Here is a 15,565-nt window from a genome sequence, read left to right on the forward strand (position 1 = left end):
CTGTTAAGATGTGTTTTTGATATCCTGTGATTTTACCCTATGCCTCTGTGAGAGGATACAGATCACAAGGTATCAGATAAATGTCGAAGAATGGGCAAGATCATCCTCTAATCTATGCCCTTGTAAAGCTATAACCAAAGAAAAACATTGGAATATTGTACCTGTCGTTATGCTCCAGCCAGCTTTTCACTCCCTTGGGGTCACTTCCCCCGGAACAGTAGTTCTTGCAAAGCCTGCCTCTGCACAAAGCTACTGAGGTAACCCTTATCCACTTTAAACTATACTATTTTATATTCTTTTCTTCTTCTCATAATGACAAAACAAGCATTGTATGTTATTGATAGCTGAAAAGTGTCTTGGGACAGTTTATCAAATAATAAAATGAATTATTTTTTCAATAAGTAAAACACCAAACTCTTGTTTTTTTTTTCAGCGGACGGCAGCAGCTATGTTGTGATCGTAATTATAATCGAAATCTGAAATCATGAAAGCAAATCCAATTATGTGCTGAAATACCAGCACAATACACCACTGCTCTCATTAACGAACTGTAGTGGCATAGATATGAGTCCAGTCCACTGTAGTAATGAGTGAATATTGATGTAGAAGATCCCGCTTATCTGATTTTACTGCAAAGGGATATTAGAAGCTTCACGGAAGGTATATCAAATTAATCAGCCTCTGCTGAGGGTCATTATGGCTGCCCTCACCCATTTAAAATCTTAACATGACTGAGTATTGTTAACCGATAAATATTAGCTCTCACCTCACATTTTTGTCATTTTTTTTAAATTTGTAGTTTTCTTTTCCCACAAATAGCGTGCAGTGTCCGTGTGTTACTGCTATTTGATTTTCATTGCCGACCTTTGTCTTTGTCCCATTTTGTTACACAGAGGGCTGCCCTGGTTTGTGCAATGGAAATGGTAGGTGCACTCTGGGTAACAATGGCTGGTACTGTGTGTGCCAGCTGGGCTGGAGGGGCACTGGCTGTGACACCTCTATGGAAACTGCCTGCAGTGATGTCAAGGACAACGATGGAGGTAAAGTCACAAACAACACACAATGGTGCCTTCTGACACTGGCCAGGCATCAACAGGGACTCTTAACCAGACATGATTTGACTATAAAATTAACCACCCTTGTGCTTGAGAATATCCTGTACGTACATTTATGCTTTCCAGGCTCAGTTGCTCTCTTATACAGGTGAAGTTGAGGAATGGCTTCCAGCCAGGCACCTGGACAACAGGTTTTTATTAAAAAGCAGAGTACCTGGCCCTGAGGTCTTGAACATTCGCTGGCCCCAGGAGGAAGTCTACGCTCTGCCCTCTAACTAGCCCTGAGCAGAGCCAGGCACACACACAGAGCCAGCCAGGAGGCTGCACCACTCTTGAGGCCAAGTGGGAGACGTGACTTCCTTTCTTCCAGACCTCATTCTGGGCTTGAGCTATGCACTAGCATCCCTTATTTATGCAGGGGCTGTTTGTCTTCCGATCACTGTACAGGGACCACACAGCTCTCAATAGTAAAAGGAGGGTGCTTCTGGGGATTTGACTGAATCCTGACAGCAGGGTTTATTTTTATCACCCATCTGGCCAGATAGGCCCCTTAAAGCAAAGGCTAGGGAGTCCAATGACCCACTTCAGCAAAGAAAAGTGCAATGCACAGCAGCTCTCTTTGTCATGTATTCCTTAAATTACTGACAGAGAACCATGCGCAATGTTACAAGTTCCGACCATCAAATAAGGAGGATATGTACACGCGTACATGTAAGAAACAATGAGTAATGCAACAGGTCGGAACTGGCCTATTTTTTCTCACTGCTATGGTATATTAAATAAATTATATATTTAATTTTGACTCCTATTCATGTGTATAAATTGTCTCTGTGTAATAATACAACAGTCAAATAAATAATCCTTTCTTGTCTAATTCTATATCAAGTAAAATATAAGGTATGAAGCCCTAAAATTTTAAAAAGAAGAATAATATCCATAAAAAAACAAATATACAGTGCAAAGTTTTGGACATAAAGAAAACATATACTACACATGATACATTTATTAGACCATTACCCAATTTAAGGTTTTACCACAGCTGCCCTAAATTGACAGTATTGGAAATTCTATTTATTTTATTCATGTTCTTGTAATAGTCAATCTACCAGTAAGCCAAAGTTTGTTAATCAAAATATTTTTAATGCTAAAATATATTTATTGTTGTTATCCACAAATGTTAAAATTTACTATTTTACAAAAAAAACAAAAGAAAGTAAAACATGTTATTATTATTTTTGATTAAGACAAGAAATTAGAGTTGTTACATTTACAGCCTCTTGAATGTGATGCTTGATTAATTTGTGAGACAACTCCAGTGTGCCGGCTCAAGTTTGGGTATAAAAACATTAATTCAGTTTGTTACTTCCCTAATTAACAACAATATAATTTTTTAGCTTTAGCTCATATTTCTGAATTATTATTATTTATTTATTTATTTTGACAAGTGGTCTAATAAATTTGTTAAGCATTGTATAAAGTGATATATTCCAGTGTGAATCGGTTTGCCCTTTATGGAAGTAACACCAAACTTTACAGATAATAAGAGAAACACAAAGAAACAGACAAGGTTAAATATGGAAACACAACACACTCATCCGAGGACACACAGTCGATGAATGTCTGGGGCATTTGAAATATCTGGTAGCACCGTGAATTCAGCAGTGGCAAAAAGCAGCTGGGCTCCGATAGTTTCTTATTGAAACTATCTTTTTAGAACATTTTGTACATTTTATTCACAGTACAGTTCTGTATGCTTTCTGACTTTCAAGATGATACTTTGCTCCAAACTATTGTTTTTTGATGTGGAGCAAACTAATCATAGTACAAAAAAAACTTGAGTTCTGATAACAAAAGCAGCAGGTACTCTTGCTTACTTTCCCTGATTAATGTAAATTTAATACAAGTCTGTTTGTTCGACAAAGGTTTGCAGCCAACAGTGCATGGCAGGTCCTTGCAGGTTTTAGGCTACACTTCTGCAAATGGAGCTGGGAATTTTGTGAGAATAAATGATCTTCTGAGTTCTGAAAAATGCAAACAAATTCTTATCCATCATCCGAGCTGTACCAGATTTATTCCGCTGCATAACAATAGTCTCAAACACAAAGCCCTAAACAACTTGTATCAACTTATCTGCCACCTACATTGAAAATATGTGGGCAAGTGTGACTAGGATAAATTATTATGTTTTAAAGATGTAGTGTAGTGACAGCAAGCACCAATTTGATTTTTTATTTGTCTTTACTGTATTTTATATTAAGTTAATGGCTACATATATATATATGGATGATCTGATATCCTCGTGTTGGTGTTGTTCCCAGATCATCATGAAAATGTTGTTCCAGGATCAACATTGCAAGTGACCAATCAGAATGTCGTGACGTTATTCTTTTGCGCGCCAAGCCATTCTTGCATTTATGAAATTCCAATGTTGCAAGGACAATATCAATTCTGCTTACCGTTTATTAAAAGGTTAGGGTTAGGGTTAGGATTAGGGTCAGGGTACGTTGATAGGCGGACAGAGGCGGTTTCTCACAGCTTAAGTACAGTTTTTTGTTTTACGGTGTTTTTTCCCGAAGTCGCAAAAGTATGACGTCACAACATTCTGATTGGTCACTTGCAATGTTGATCCTGGAACAACATTTTCATGATGATCTGGGAACAACACCAACACGAGGAAATCAGATCGAGCATATATATATATATATATATATTTATTTTATTTTATTTTTTAAGTTTTATTTCTCAAAGCATTCTTGCTTAACACACCCTAAAACCAACTTTGAGCAGTACTTTATACTTTCTTTTGCCAGGTGTGTGTCTAGGCTGTTGTTTAATGAGTCAGTGTTTGTGTGTTTGTGACTTCTTTGACCTTGTCAGATGGCCTGGTGGACTGCATGGATCCAGACTGCTGTCTGCAGGCAACCTGTCACACTACCTCCCTGTGTGTGGGCTCCCCGGATCCCCTGGACATCATCCAGGAGACACAGATGTCCTCTGCACAGAGCAACCTACAGACTTTCTATGACAGGGTGCGCTTCCTTGTGGGCAGGGACAGCACCCACATAATCCCTGGAGCAAACCCCTTCGATGGCAAGTGAGTGACTTTTGCATTACTCTCACCAGACAGCACCCAGCGCAGCCTTCTCTAACCAATTCTCTTAATAATATAACCAGAACCAGCTACGGTATTGGGTTGAATTCCCTTTTTATTCTGCATCGTCGTTTGTTGTTCATGCTTAAGATTCTTGTCAGATTATACCTCCTGGTTGAGCCAGTCAAATTATCAGTTGATGCTCCAATGAACTCAGCAGTTGTGTTATCGCTTTTTTAAGTAATGACATTTGAGGTTCAGGCATAAATCCGTGGATTTTACTTTTAATATAGGCCACTTCAAATTACTGCGCTACAGTTATAGCACTGACAGATCTTAGTAGATGTAAATTATGTGCTTTTTAAAATCCAGATGAAAATATTTGCACAAGGGAGAGGAGGCAGCAGTCATTGGGGGCTGAAAGTAAGGCCGAAATGAACGATGAGGCTTGGAGGATGATGGACAGATGATGATGGACAGACATAGAATGTGGCAAAAAGGAAGGAGAATTCCCTACAAAGAAAGGCATCTCATATTTATGTATTGTGATTACTTTTACGGTAATCCATCTGAGGCCCGCTCCCAGAGGCAGAGCTCATGACACCCCAGCCATGGAATCTGAGATCCTTTCATATCAGGCAGGAAAGCAGTCAAACTCCCATTAGGTTCCCCTGCCTCTGTTTTCTTTTGTCTCCTTCTCTTTTCATCTTTAAACGCTTGTGAGGCTGCGTCACTTATTTGCATCTCACTCGCTTATGTATCTCTCTCATCTCAACTTATTATACCCACGTGACAGAATGAGACAACAGCCTAAAGAAAGTAAATTGAGAATATTTGAAAATGTTTAGAAAATGGTATTAAAATGTGACTCAGTAATGGTTTGTTGTTTTTTTTTTTTTTTTTAGGTGTTTTAACATTTTTTTAAGCAGATAATCTGTACTTTAAAAAACATGTTAGCATTGGGTTCTTGCTAACATGTGAAAATTATGCCAAATTTGAATTAATTTAATTCTTTCAAACACCAGTGTCAGAAAAGGCCTTAAAAAAATCTCTGTGATTTGCATCAGCAAAGCAAAGTATGGCTGATTTTTAAATTTATTTATTTTTTACTTTTGCAGTAGCATCAGCTGATACTTAAGAGAAGCGGTGTGACATTTTCCCTCGTTGACATTTTACTAGCTTTCAAGAACCACTCAACATTTTGCAGCTCTTCACTGGACAGAGGAAGCGGCATAGAGGATTGAGTAATACTCTTGTCTCTCTCACAAGATGCAGACATAAATAAGTAAAATGAAGAATCCAGAGATGAGCTGCAAGATTGGAGGCCTCAGCTCACCTAAAAATATCAGTGATAATCTATTATTCATGCTTGGTATTCATTCCCCACCCACTGACAGATATGAACAGTTATGACAGGGAGCTCTGGGCTTCAGATGAGCCTTAAAGGCACGGTCTCAGCATCTTCCTTCCTGATATGCCTGCCCTGGTCACCCGATCATCTGGCTATTGATCCTCTAACCGCTTCCTTGTGCTAGTAGACATGTTGGACTGCTATTTCTGATGTTTCCCACCGCAAAAAGCTGCAAAGGTGCCACTGAATAAAGCATCTGCCACTGCATGAAACATCTTGATTCTCCACCATGACACATAATACAAGAGACTGCCTATGCCCAGCAGTGGATGGTGACCAGAATAGTAAACAGGAGCTTTGTCCGCGGAACAATTTGGGCAAAGATTGATAGCTGGCTTATAATAGCGAGGCAGAAGCCATTTACTTCATTTACAGGCGTGCACTTGTATTATTTTATTTAGAACTCTTTTATCAGCGTTAGACCATTAATGTCAGAAAATCTCTTGTTTGTTTCCTTCTCTGTGTGTCCTAGCCCTTTTAGCAGCATAGTATATTTGGAGAGCTAAAAATTTATATCGACGTCTCCTCGTTTTACCCTGTTCAGCATGCTGTGTAACACGCAGACAAGGAAAAGAGAGGGCTGCAGTGACATGCTTACAGTTTCAGCAGGATTTCCCCTGTAATCAAGTCATTTGCGTGGGTAATGATGTTTCTGTTGCTTTCGAGTTAATGGTACTATTTATTAGCCGTGGTCATTGAAGGTTCTCTATAGTTAAAGCTGACACGCATCTTTTATTGTATCTGAGATGTCAGTGTGAGAAAACAATGTAGTTTCCTCACAATTACACAATTGTGAAAGATGGTATTTCCAAATTATGCTTCAAATGTTTACCGTTTAATGTTTACTACCATTACTTTTTACCTTTTTTTAGATGTAGATCAAAAGCGCTCCTTTTGTCATTTAGTTCTTATTGTCTAGTAAATTAACCAGCCAGTGTTTTGCTGTAGTCATTTGGATCGTCTTCTCCCTCACCATAAATATCACCTGAAGGAATCCTGATTTTTTTTTCCTATATAGAGTAAGTTTAAGACTTGTTCAAGTGAGGGGTGAAAATGACATCTGACACACTCCACTGTGACGTTTGACTAGATAAGCTAAACCAAAGATTATTTCATACTGGATCCAGGGCTTCACTTGTGTATTTTTTGTATAACAAGTCCTGTATGTGCAGATGATGTATGATAAACTGGAGTTTGGAGATACTGTGAAGTCCCTTTTTCACTTTGCGAATCCCTTTGGACTTGTGAAATCTCACAAAGGATGGAATTTTCTGTAGTGAATTCTTCATGCTTCCTTTGCCACTCTTTCTCAGGGTTTTATTTGATGTCAATATTTAAATCATTTGTCTTGACAGTGAGGAATCAGCTTCCGATGTGGTTCACAGAAGCAGGAAGGCGATAGTTCCGCTTTCACAACTCCCTCTCAAGAAAATGGAGACGGCTGAAACTTCAAACAAGACTAAAATAAACTATTGCTGTGAATGATTAAATGTAGACAGCCAGATCAGTGCTGGGTTAACTTTAGTAATAATTCTATGGAAATGCATCCTCTTAGATATTTGGGTGTAAGCCCAAGGATTCAGAGCAGTATCTCCTTGCTTGTTTACAGCACAGTAGTGGACAGCGAAGGTCTTCTGAAGGAGACCTGGCCTAATTAACATAAAACTGGGTTCCTGGGGACCAGGATAGTGTAGGGTGAATGATCTTGCCTCTGGTAAGGACATGTTGAGGGCAGCTACTAACACGCTAGTGTTAATTGTTTCCAGTACGTGGCAGTGTTTAAGACCCAAATGTATTAAAAATAGCCATGGTCTAATGAAGAAGTGACAGTAAGGCATTTGTTAGGGGACCAATTTTTTGCAAACGACTACAGAAACAACGGCTGACCATGAGTCGGGCCTTGATAATGACGAGGGTAAGAGTCGACGAGGGAGACGTGCTACAGCAAGGTCTCAACTCATCAGTCCAGTAAGATTAGGAGGTGAATTTGGACGACTTCCCACTATTGATTGGTGGCGACTGATGATCAGATCTAATTTATGCAGCTTCTGGAGGCCTGATGTCAGTCTGGAAATCTGTTGAGGTCTTGATAATCAGCCAAGCAAGTCTTGCAATCTGCAGTCCTATTATTTCCCTCTCTGGCATTCTGTAATGGAAAAGATAATTCCTCTTTTTTAATTAGAGCAAAAGCAAAGTAAAGCTTCCTTATCTCATTATCCTTCCATTCTGGATAGAAAAACCCTTAGAGACACCCTAGGAGGTGTTAGTTTGTTGTGTTTCTGTTATGGCTATTTTATTGTGTACAGTATTTCTGTTTTGATCAAATCCATACTGACTTTAATGTTTCTCCTCTCTGTTGATCTATTTCTAATGCTGAAAAGAAAAAAAATATATTAGTAGTAGTAGGAGGAGGAGGGGGAGGAGGAGACAGAGTGTATTAGTATTAATATAAGTACGCTGAGATAGCATAATTTTGTGTTATATAGAAAATCCACAATGTCAGTCTTAAGTGCTAGTGGTATGTGGTATCAATTGGTATCAATTCGTTTTCATTATTTTGACTTTTAGATAGAAGCAGATTAAAAAAGAAAAGGACAAAAGCCCTTAAAATAAGGAGGAAAATATTGGAACGAGCTATGGAATGGTATGCAGTAATGGGTCCTTTCTCTATAAACCAGGAATTCATTGTAGCCAGCATTAGTATTGTTGGTACATTCTGTGCACCCTAACCTTTTAGCTTTGTTAAAATATGCTGTCTGAATGTTTTATCCATCCTCTTTTGCATATTTTAGCGTGGACAGAAATTCTATAAATAAAACGAGATAAAACAGGTTTTACTGCAGGACACCTGCTGTTAGCTTGTAATTATTTGTACTGCTATGCAATAAGCAATAATGCTGATCTTTTTCACTTCGTACAGCCATGCTTGTGTCATCCGTGGACAAGTCGTGACGTCAGACGGAACACCACTGGTAGGAGTGAACATCAGTTTCATCAATAACCCATCTTATGGTTACACAATCACCAGGCAGGATGGAAGGTAAGAACCTGAGTCTTTATATCAAAACACACGCATAGAGTAAAGGATGCAGTAAAATCCCTCTCGCAGTTACCTAAAAATGCTGTACAGATAGTGATATTTATATCATTGTCAAATACTTTTACAAAATCTTAAGGATGGAAAGGGGGAAAAAAACACAGTTGCCACAGCAAACTGTGCTGCCATTGATCTGCTTTGTGATTTCATTTGGTCCAATTTTGGAGTTCTCGGCTCAATTCCCAGAGAAATCAAACAAAGCCCTTCTGGTACACTCATAAGTTATGCTTCAGTAGCAGCAGGGTGGGGAAAGAATAAAATATGCCAATGCAAAGCATCTCACTGGAGCTATAAAACATTGTGCAGATGGACATTATTTATTCGACAATAGAAGATTAAGAGAATTAAGTGACACAGTTAGGTTTAGGTCACAGAAATGTGTTTGCGCTCCTTGTTTATCCTCTCTAAATAGTTTAATAATGCTTTTGCCATTTATGAAATGCTTGTTCTAATTAGTTGTATGGATGTTATAATTATGACCATAAAATAATACGTAGTAATGTGACTGTCATAGATCATTACCACTTACTTCCTCAGACAATTCCACATATGTTCTGGCTGTTCAGGAAAGCAGGAAAAAAAGCTCTTTTGTTATTTTATTACAGCACGACTAAAAACCCTTTGGGGGAAGATAAATTGTTGTGGCAATGTGTTCTAAATAAGAAAGAGGAAAAAGTCTGAGTTCTCTGTGTAGCGTTCTTTGAGCGATGCTGTTCAGGCTGCTTTGGCATCGGGAGAGTTTCTCAGAGAAACAGAGAAAAACATCAAACTAGCTTCGGCGTGTTTCTTGGAGTGAAAGAGAAAAAAACTTGAGAATAAAATCTCTAATAATTTTCTCTCTTTTTCTTTTCTTCTTAAATGTATTTGATAAGATTGTACAAGCATACAGTATACACTCACAACCCCCAGTCCCTGGTATCTCAGTGTTAGTAAGGCCTTGTGGCAAACCGAGCCCCTCTATCACAGCACAACATGAATTGGTGTTTGCTCTCCAAGCCCCACTTCTTCCTGACACTTTTATCAGTCACTGACACTCTAAAGGCCCACATCTTTGCCGCTGGTTTGATCCTGATCATTCCTGCTTCCCCTCATTTCTTCCATCCTGTCGTTTTTCTCTCCCCTTTACTTTTACAAAAATCTCTCTTCTCTACTTCATCATCTTCACCTTCTTCACTCATTTCATCTGCTCTCCATCCCTTCACGCTGTCTTTCCTCTAATCTCTCATTGCCCATAAGCCTTTCCTTTCTGGGTGCTACTCTTTTACTTATTTCCTGTGCTTTCCTTGAGCCCAGGTCTCATGTCCTTTCCACTGCACTGACTTTCCTCATCTCTATCCTTTTTCCATTTATGCGTGTCCCATTTTTTTTCTTATGCATCAGTCACTTTTTTCTTTGCAAAGCTCCATACTCTTTTCTACCTTCCAGCATATGTGTAAACACTACTCCATCTCCCAGGTTCCCCTGTAAACATGCCCAGTCTCCTGCAACTCCCCTGCAATCACTGTAAACAGGCTCAGTGCAGCGTGAAATCAGAAATGCACCTGTTCAGCCACTTAGAAATGGGAAAGCTGTCTCAACTCATTTTTATGATGTGTTCTTTATTGTCCAAGGGCTTAGTTTTTTAAATTACCTTTTCCACTATCTGGGAAAGTTTTCAGGCCTAAACAAAAGAGGTTAGTTTAGTTTCTTTACAACTGTGTAGCCATTTTCTGATTGGCTGAGCATTAAGACAGACCTATTTGCTTTTAAGCTTTTCTCTATTAATGAGAAAAATGCTGACATGGGTTTAAGCTCATTACATTATTAGGTACTTGTGAGCGTCTTTACGGGAGAACTTGTAGTTTTACAGTCTGTGTATATTCTTAATAACTTTTTGCTTTGACCTTGGCTCACTTTAACCTAAATAGACATCATGCAGTCCATTATAAATATACTGTTATATTGCTCATTAGCTGGCAAATGAGTAAAAATGTAGTTAACTTTCTTAGTTTGATGCATTTCCAAAGGGCACAAGGCGGTAACCTTCTGTAGGTAATGTAATCACTTTGTTCCTTAAGGCTATTGTCATGATTGATAATAGCCAGTGAATCCCTTCATCGATCGCCTATGCTGCCCATGATAGTCCAGAAGTATTTTGAGTTTGCGTGGCCCAAGCCTGCCAGGCATGCTACAGACTAACTGAATGCAACTGCATGGGTACTGATGGATCACAGCTGCATGAGTACTACGAGAGCCTTGCTCTGCAGACTCGAGACTGATGAAGAAGCTCACTTTGCTTGCACCCAGCCAAGGGCAAAACATCAAGGGCGGACCAAGTTGTTGTTTATCACCACAGCCAATCAGATGTTTACCCTCAAGGGAAGTTAGACTGAGCGAGTTCTTTATATAGAAGCTTAAACCAAGAGAGAGTTTGCCCATTTTACATGGCACTATTTAAACTTACTTTTGTATCTGTAATTTGAGAAAAAGTCTGAGTGTGTGTGTGTGTGTGTGAGAGAGAGAGAGTGTTTGCCTGTCCCAGGGGCCTGTAGGTGACCAGGTGCTAATTGGCTCTTAGAGAGAAGTGACAAAAGCTGCAAAAGTCCAGCCCAGGTGCAGGTACCATGCAGCAGTTAGAGGTGATGACGCTGCCAAAATGCAGCCTGTTTACTGAGACACAGTCAGGTCAGTCCAGAGGCAGAGACCCTTTAATGCAACAGCAGATGGGATTGCGTTGCAGGGCTTTTAGACTGATGTTAGAGTGGACAGCCTTCGTCTAAGAGATCAATAAAGTACTGGCGGCTGCCTCCATCCCTCGGCACAAACCTCTCTCTCTCATTTACAGTACACATGTGAGCACAGGAGCAGCACATTACATGGTAATTGGAGTGAAACAGTCATGCCTGTAATCTGCTACTTTGCATTCTTCAAATAAAATGTTAAGATTATTAAACCAAGGAAACCTGCATTTTTACATTGTGATCTATAATCGTATTGTATCTGCTCCATTGTGTAACAGAGATGATTCAAAGCAGTTAAAAGCATCCTGTCTTTAGCTTTTTAAAAATATAACATTTTGAATTTATTACTGTTTAATCTCTTTTACCCTTTAAATAGAGAATAACAAATGTGTCGTGTTCACAACAGAGGCTTGATGCACAACACAAAACAAATAGTATAAATTGCTAATGGGAATTTTCACTGTATTTATTTTAATTCATCCAAAAGTAAGACAATCAGTTAATTTTCTTTGACAATGTGCACATCTGTGTTCTAGTTTTGACTTGGTGACCAATGGGGGCATAGCCATAGCCCTGCACTTTGAACGCGCTCCATTCATCACCCAGGAGCACACACTCTGGTTGCCATGGGGACGTTTCTTTGTCATGGATACCATCGTGATGCGGCATGAGGAGAATGACATCCCCAGCTGTGACCTCAGCAGCTTTACCAGGCCCAGCCCTGTAGTGTCCCCAGCGCCGCTCACCGCATTCGCTGGGTCCTGTGCTGAAAGAGGGAATGTTGTACCTGAAATCCAGGTGATGCTCTGTCCCTGTCCTGCAGGTTCTAATGCATATGGGTCTTTCCTGCAAATGATTCATGCCGCACAGCTACAGACTATTTTTCAAGTACTAGTATAAATATAACAGTGACTCATGGCAGTGCTTTGATTTTATCACTCAAGTGTAATTGGCCTGTAAAATTTGGGTAATTCACAATATAACTTGTACCTTACTGCAGAGTGATGATTATTACCTTATCCACAACAGTTGTTACTGTAAAGTACTCATCCAGTTTATGCATATAAATACCTCTAGGAAGGATTTGCATCTTACAGTTATGCATACAAGTTTATCTACATGAGGCTTTTTGATGTAAGCATCTATTTGGACTTCTGTGTTGGTGACCTATGTTGTCAAACTGTTTGTGTGGCTCCTGTATTTCTAGCAGGTATCTCTGCACTTCTCTCATTACTCTGCCTCCCAGTTTGCTTCATAAGATTTATGGCATATCAGGGAATTTAGTCTGAGTTGAGTTTATTTATAGTCGCCTTGTCTTTGCTGCTCCGTGTACAGGGACATCATCCCATTTACAGTTGTAAAAAGGAATCCTGATAAGTCAACCATGAATAGCTGCACTGTTTGAATAATTAAAAAAAAACACACATAAAAGTCATCTGACCTATAACAGTTAAAGTACCTATTTTGATTAGTACTCTGAATCTTGTTTTGTACTATGGAAAGAGGCGATTCAATTATAGAAGACAGGAATTGGTTAACCAAACTACTGCTGTCGACCCTTGATCCTCATTGCGAACGCTCTTCAGTCTATGAATGCTGACCCACTGTTGTTACAGGTCTGACCTCAGCTAAAATTTCTAAAGGCAACAGCATCTTACTAAGCTAACTTTTATTATTCTATATATTATTGGACTTGGCAGCCTCTGAGCCCAAGAGCACACAGGTTACGCAACTGCGATATGGATTTCAGAGAAAAGACTACTATCCTAATGGAGGACTTGCTATTATGAAATCAATTATGGAAAATTCTCATTGGAATACATAATGAAGAAATTCTTCATCCTATGCCATGTAACGCATGAGCATAATTGTCCTCTAATTAGTGTTTCCAATCTCCCTTGGGTCCATAGATGTGGTTGGAGGCAAGGCTAAAAAAATTATGTAACAAAGGCTGCAGCGGCCATTGACCAACAGACTGACAAGCTGATATTTTCTGTAAAACAAGAACAGCAAAAAAAATAAAACAGTGGAACATTATTACCTCAAATGTGAGGACAGAATTTATAACATGTCAGCTTCTATCAGGATCGATGCTTTTCTATATTTAATAAGCTTTGTTTTTCTGTTCATAGTCTCTGGAGGAAGAAGTACCTATACCTGGAACGGAAATGAGACTCGGCTATTTAAGCAGCAGGACCCCAGGTTACAAGTCAGTGCTAAGGGTTACTCTCACCCACTCCTTAATCCCTTTTAACCTGATGAAAGTTCACCTCATGGTGGCTGTGGAAGGCAGGCTTTTCAGAAAGTGGTTTCCTGCAGCCCCAAATCTCTCATACGACTTTGTGTGGGACAAGACAGATGTCTACAGCCAGAAGGTCTATGGCTTGTCTGAAGCTTTTGGTAAGCGATGACAAAAGTAATTTTTGATTATACTGATATGATTTTCTTTTATCCAGAGAACACACATTTTTTACTACTTTCATCTTTGTTTTGTTCCATAGTTTCAGTTGGTTTTGAATATGAGTCGTGCCCAGACCTTATTCTATGGGAGAAGAGGACCGCTGTTCTACAGGGCTACGAAACCATTGCTTCAAAACTGGGAGGGTGGACGATAGACAAGCACCATGCTTTAAATATCCAGAGTGGTGAGTCAGCCAGTTGTTCCTTTTCATATATTTTTTGTTTTAATAACATCTCTTTTTAAAAAACTTGTTTTGGGGCATTTTATCTTTATTTTGGACAGTAACATACTGTAGCCCTTGGACAATAACAGAGTACAGTAGATGAAGGTGAAAAGAACTACATGAAGGAAACGGCCTGCACTTGCCTTTGGCATATCGGTCGCCTGCTAAGCCAGTGAGCTATGCCAGCACCTTTTCAACAGCTTCTTTTTTAAAGTATTCCTTCAAAATATAACTTTATCCCACAACATATCTTAATTTTAAGAAGATGTACCTGGATCACGATCTATTGGTTCATTGTGGGGGTTTGTGCGTTAATCTCAATCTCTTAATCTTGTTTCTTTTGAAAGCAGGTTAGGGTTATTTGTATTTTGGTTCCTTGCATTCTGCGTTACTTAACCTCTGCTAACTCCTTGTGTGTCAAGTTTTAGTATATTGTTTGGAGTTCTAAGCTCTTATTCATCTTCAGGTGTTTTCTGTTTGATTTTATTGTATAGTTTGTCCTTGTTTATTCACTTGAGGGTTCAAACTTTTTGTGCTCTTGTATTTTAAACCTTTAAGTTCTTGTCAAGTTTATGGAGTGTGTTATTTTGTTGTACTTTTCTCTGAGTTAGTTCCTGTTTTACTTTGGAAGTTAGTCTCCTGTGCTTTGTGCTTAGTTTTACTTCGTCTTGATTGTCTACACCTGTGTCTAGTTCGCCCCAGCTGTCTCCACTTCCCGAATCACCTCCATGTGTACAAATAATCCAGCCTTCCCCCTCAGTCTTTGTTGCAGTGTCTGTTAAGCTCCTCTAGTGTTTTTTTTCTCCCCCCTCCATGGTCTCCTGGGTTTGTTTGGATTTTCTTGGCTTCTTATTTTTGGACTTTGTTTTGGACTCTGTTTTTGAACTCTGCAACTGGCACACCTTCTGTTTAAACAGTCTGCATCCCGATTCTCCTCTGGGTCCTTGAACCTGCATCCATGACATGCTGTGTTAATTGGTTCACCCATACTGTACACAGGCCTCTTAGAATACTGATTTAGTTGGATGATATATTGCCCCAGATATAACTGCGATAAATGATTATTGTTGATATAAACAGTTTATGCTACAAATAATATATTAATAGCATAGCAATGCAAGTGCGTCCTTCGAAGGCTGTTAAGATTTTAATATTTAATAATATTCAGACAGCTGGAGTACTAAAATGTATATTCTAAAATATGCATATATCCACAAATAACAATATCCTCTTCTTCTTTTGTTTTTTGCTGTCACTTGGTATATGTCTGTGTGGGAGAGCCTCCACATGGTGAAACTCCCGACACAATGAACAGAGCAGAAGACAGAAGCAAGACGAACAGAAATGACAGGAAAATATGTCTTGGATATTTGTTCTTTTGACTTAGCTGCTGTTAAAAAAAAACCCAAAACAAGACATCTAAGTCTTGTGATGGTAGTAAAAGCATAGGGTCACATTGGCAAAAATGTTGCTATCAGGACTCCATGTAAAAATAGTACATTTTGTA

The 15,565-nt window shown here is 39.1% G+C and overlaps 1 protein-coding gene across 9 annotated transcripts in view; it reads left to right on the top strand.

Moving 5' to 3' along the window:
• The window catches only part of tenm4 (teneurin transmembrane protein 4), a 147,149-nt gene that overhangs the window by 95,825 nt on the left and 35,759 nt on the right, over nt 1-15,565 (top strand). For all 9 annotated transcript variants that reach the window (XM_063494318.1, XM_063494319.1, XM_063494322.1 and 6 more), the window contains 6 exons: nt 894-1,040; nt 3,933-4,149; nt 8,478-8,597; nt 11,911-12,172; nt 13,507-13,774; nt 13,876-14,019. In XM_063494318.1, coding sequence (XP_063350388.1) covers nt 894-1,040; nt 3,933-4,149; nt 8,478-8,597; nt 11,911-12,172; nt 13,507-13,774; nt 13,876-14,019 — 1,158 coding nt within the window. The remainder of the gene's footprint in view (nt 1-893; nt 1,041-3,932; nt 4,150-8,477; nt 8,598-11,910; nt 12,173-13,506; nt 13,775-13,875; nt 14,020-15,565) is intronic.

This window comes from Pelmatolapia mariae, linkage group LG14 (assembly GCF_036321145.2).
Source record: "Pelmatolapia mariae isolate MD_Pm_ZW linkage group LG14, Pm_UMD_F_2, whole genome shotgun sequence".
NCBI classification, from domain to species: domain Eukaryota; kingdom Metazoa; phylum Chordata; class Actinopteri; order Cichliformes; family Cichlidae; genus Pelmatolapia; species Pelmatolapia mariae.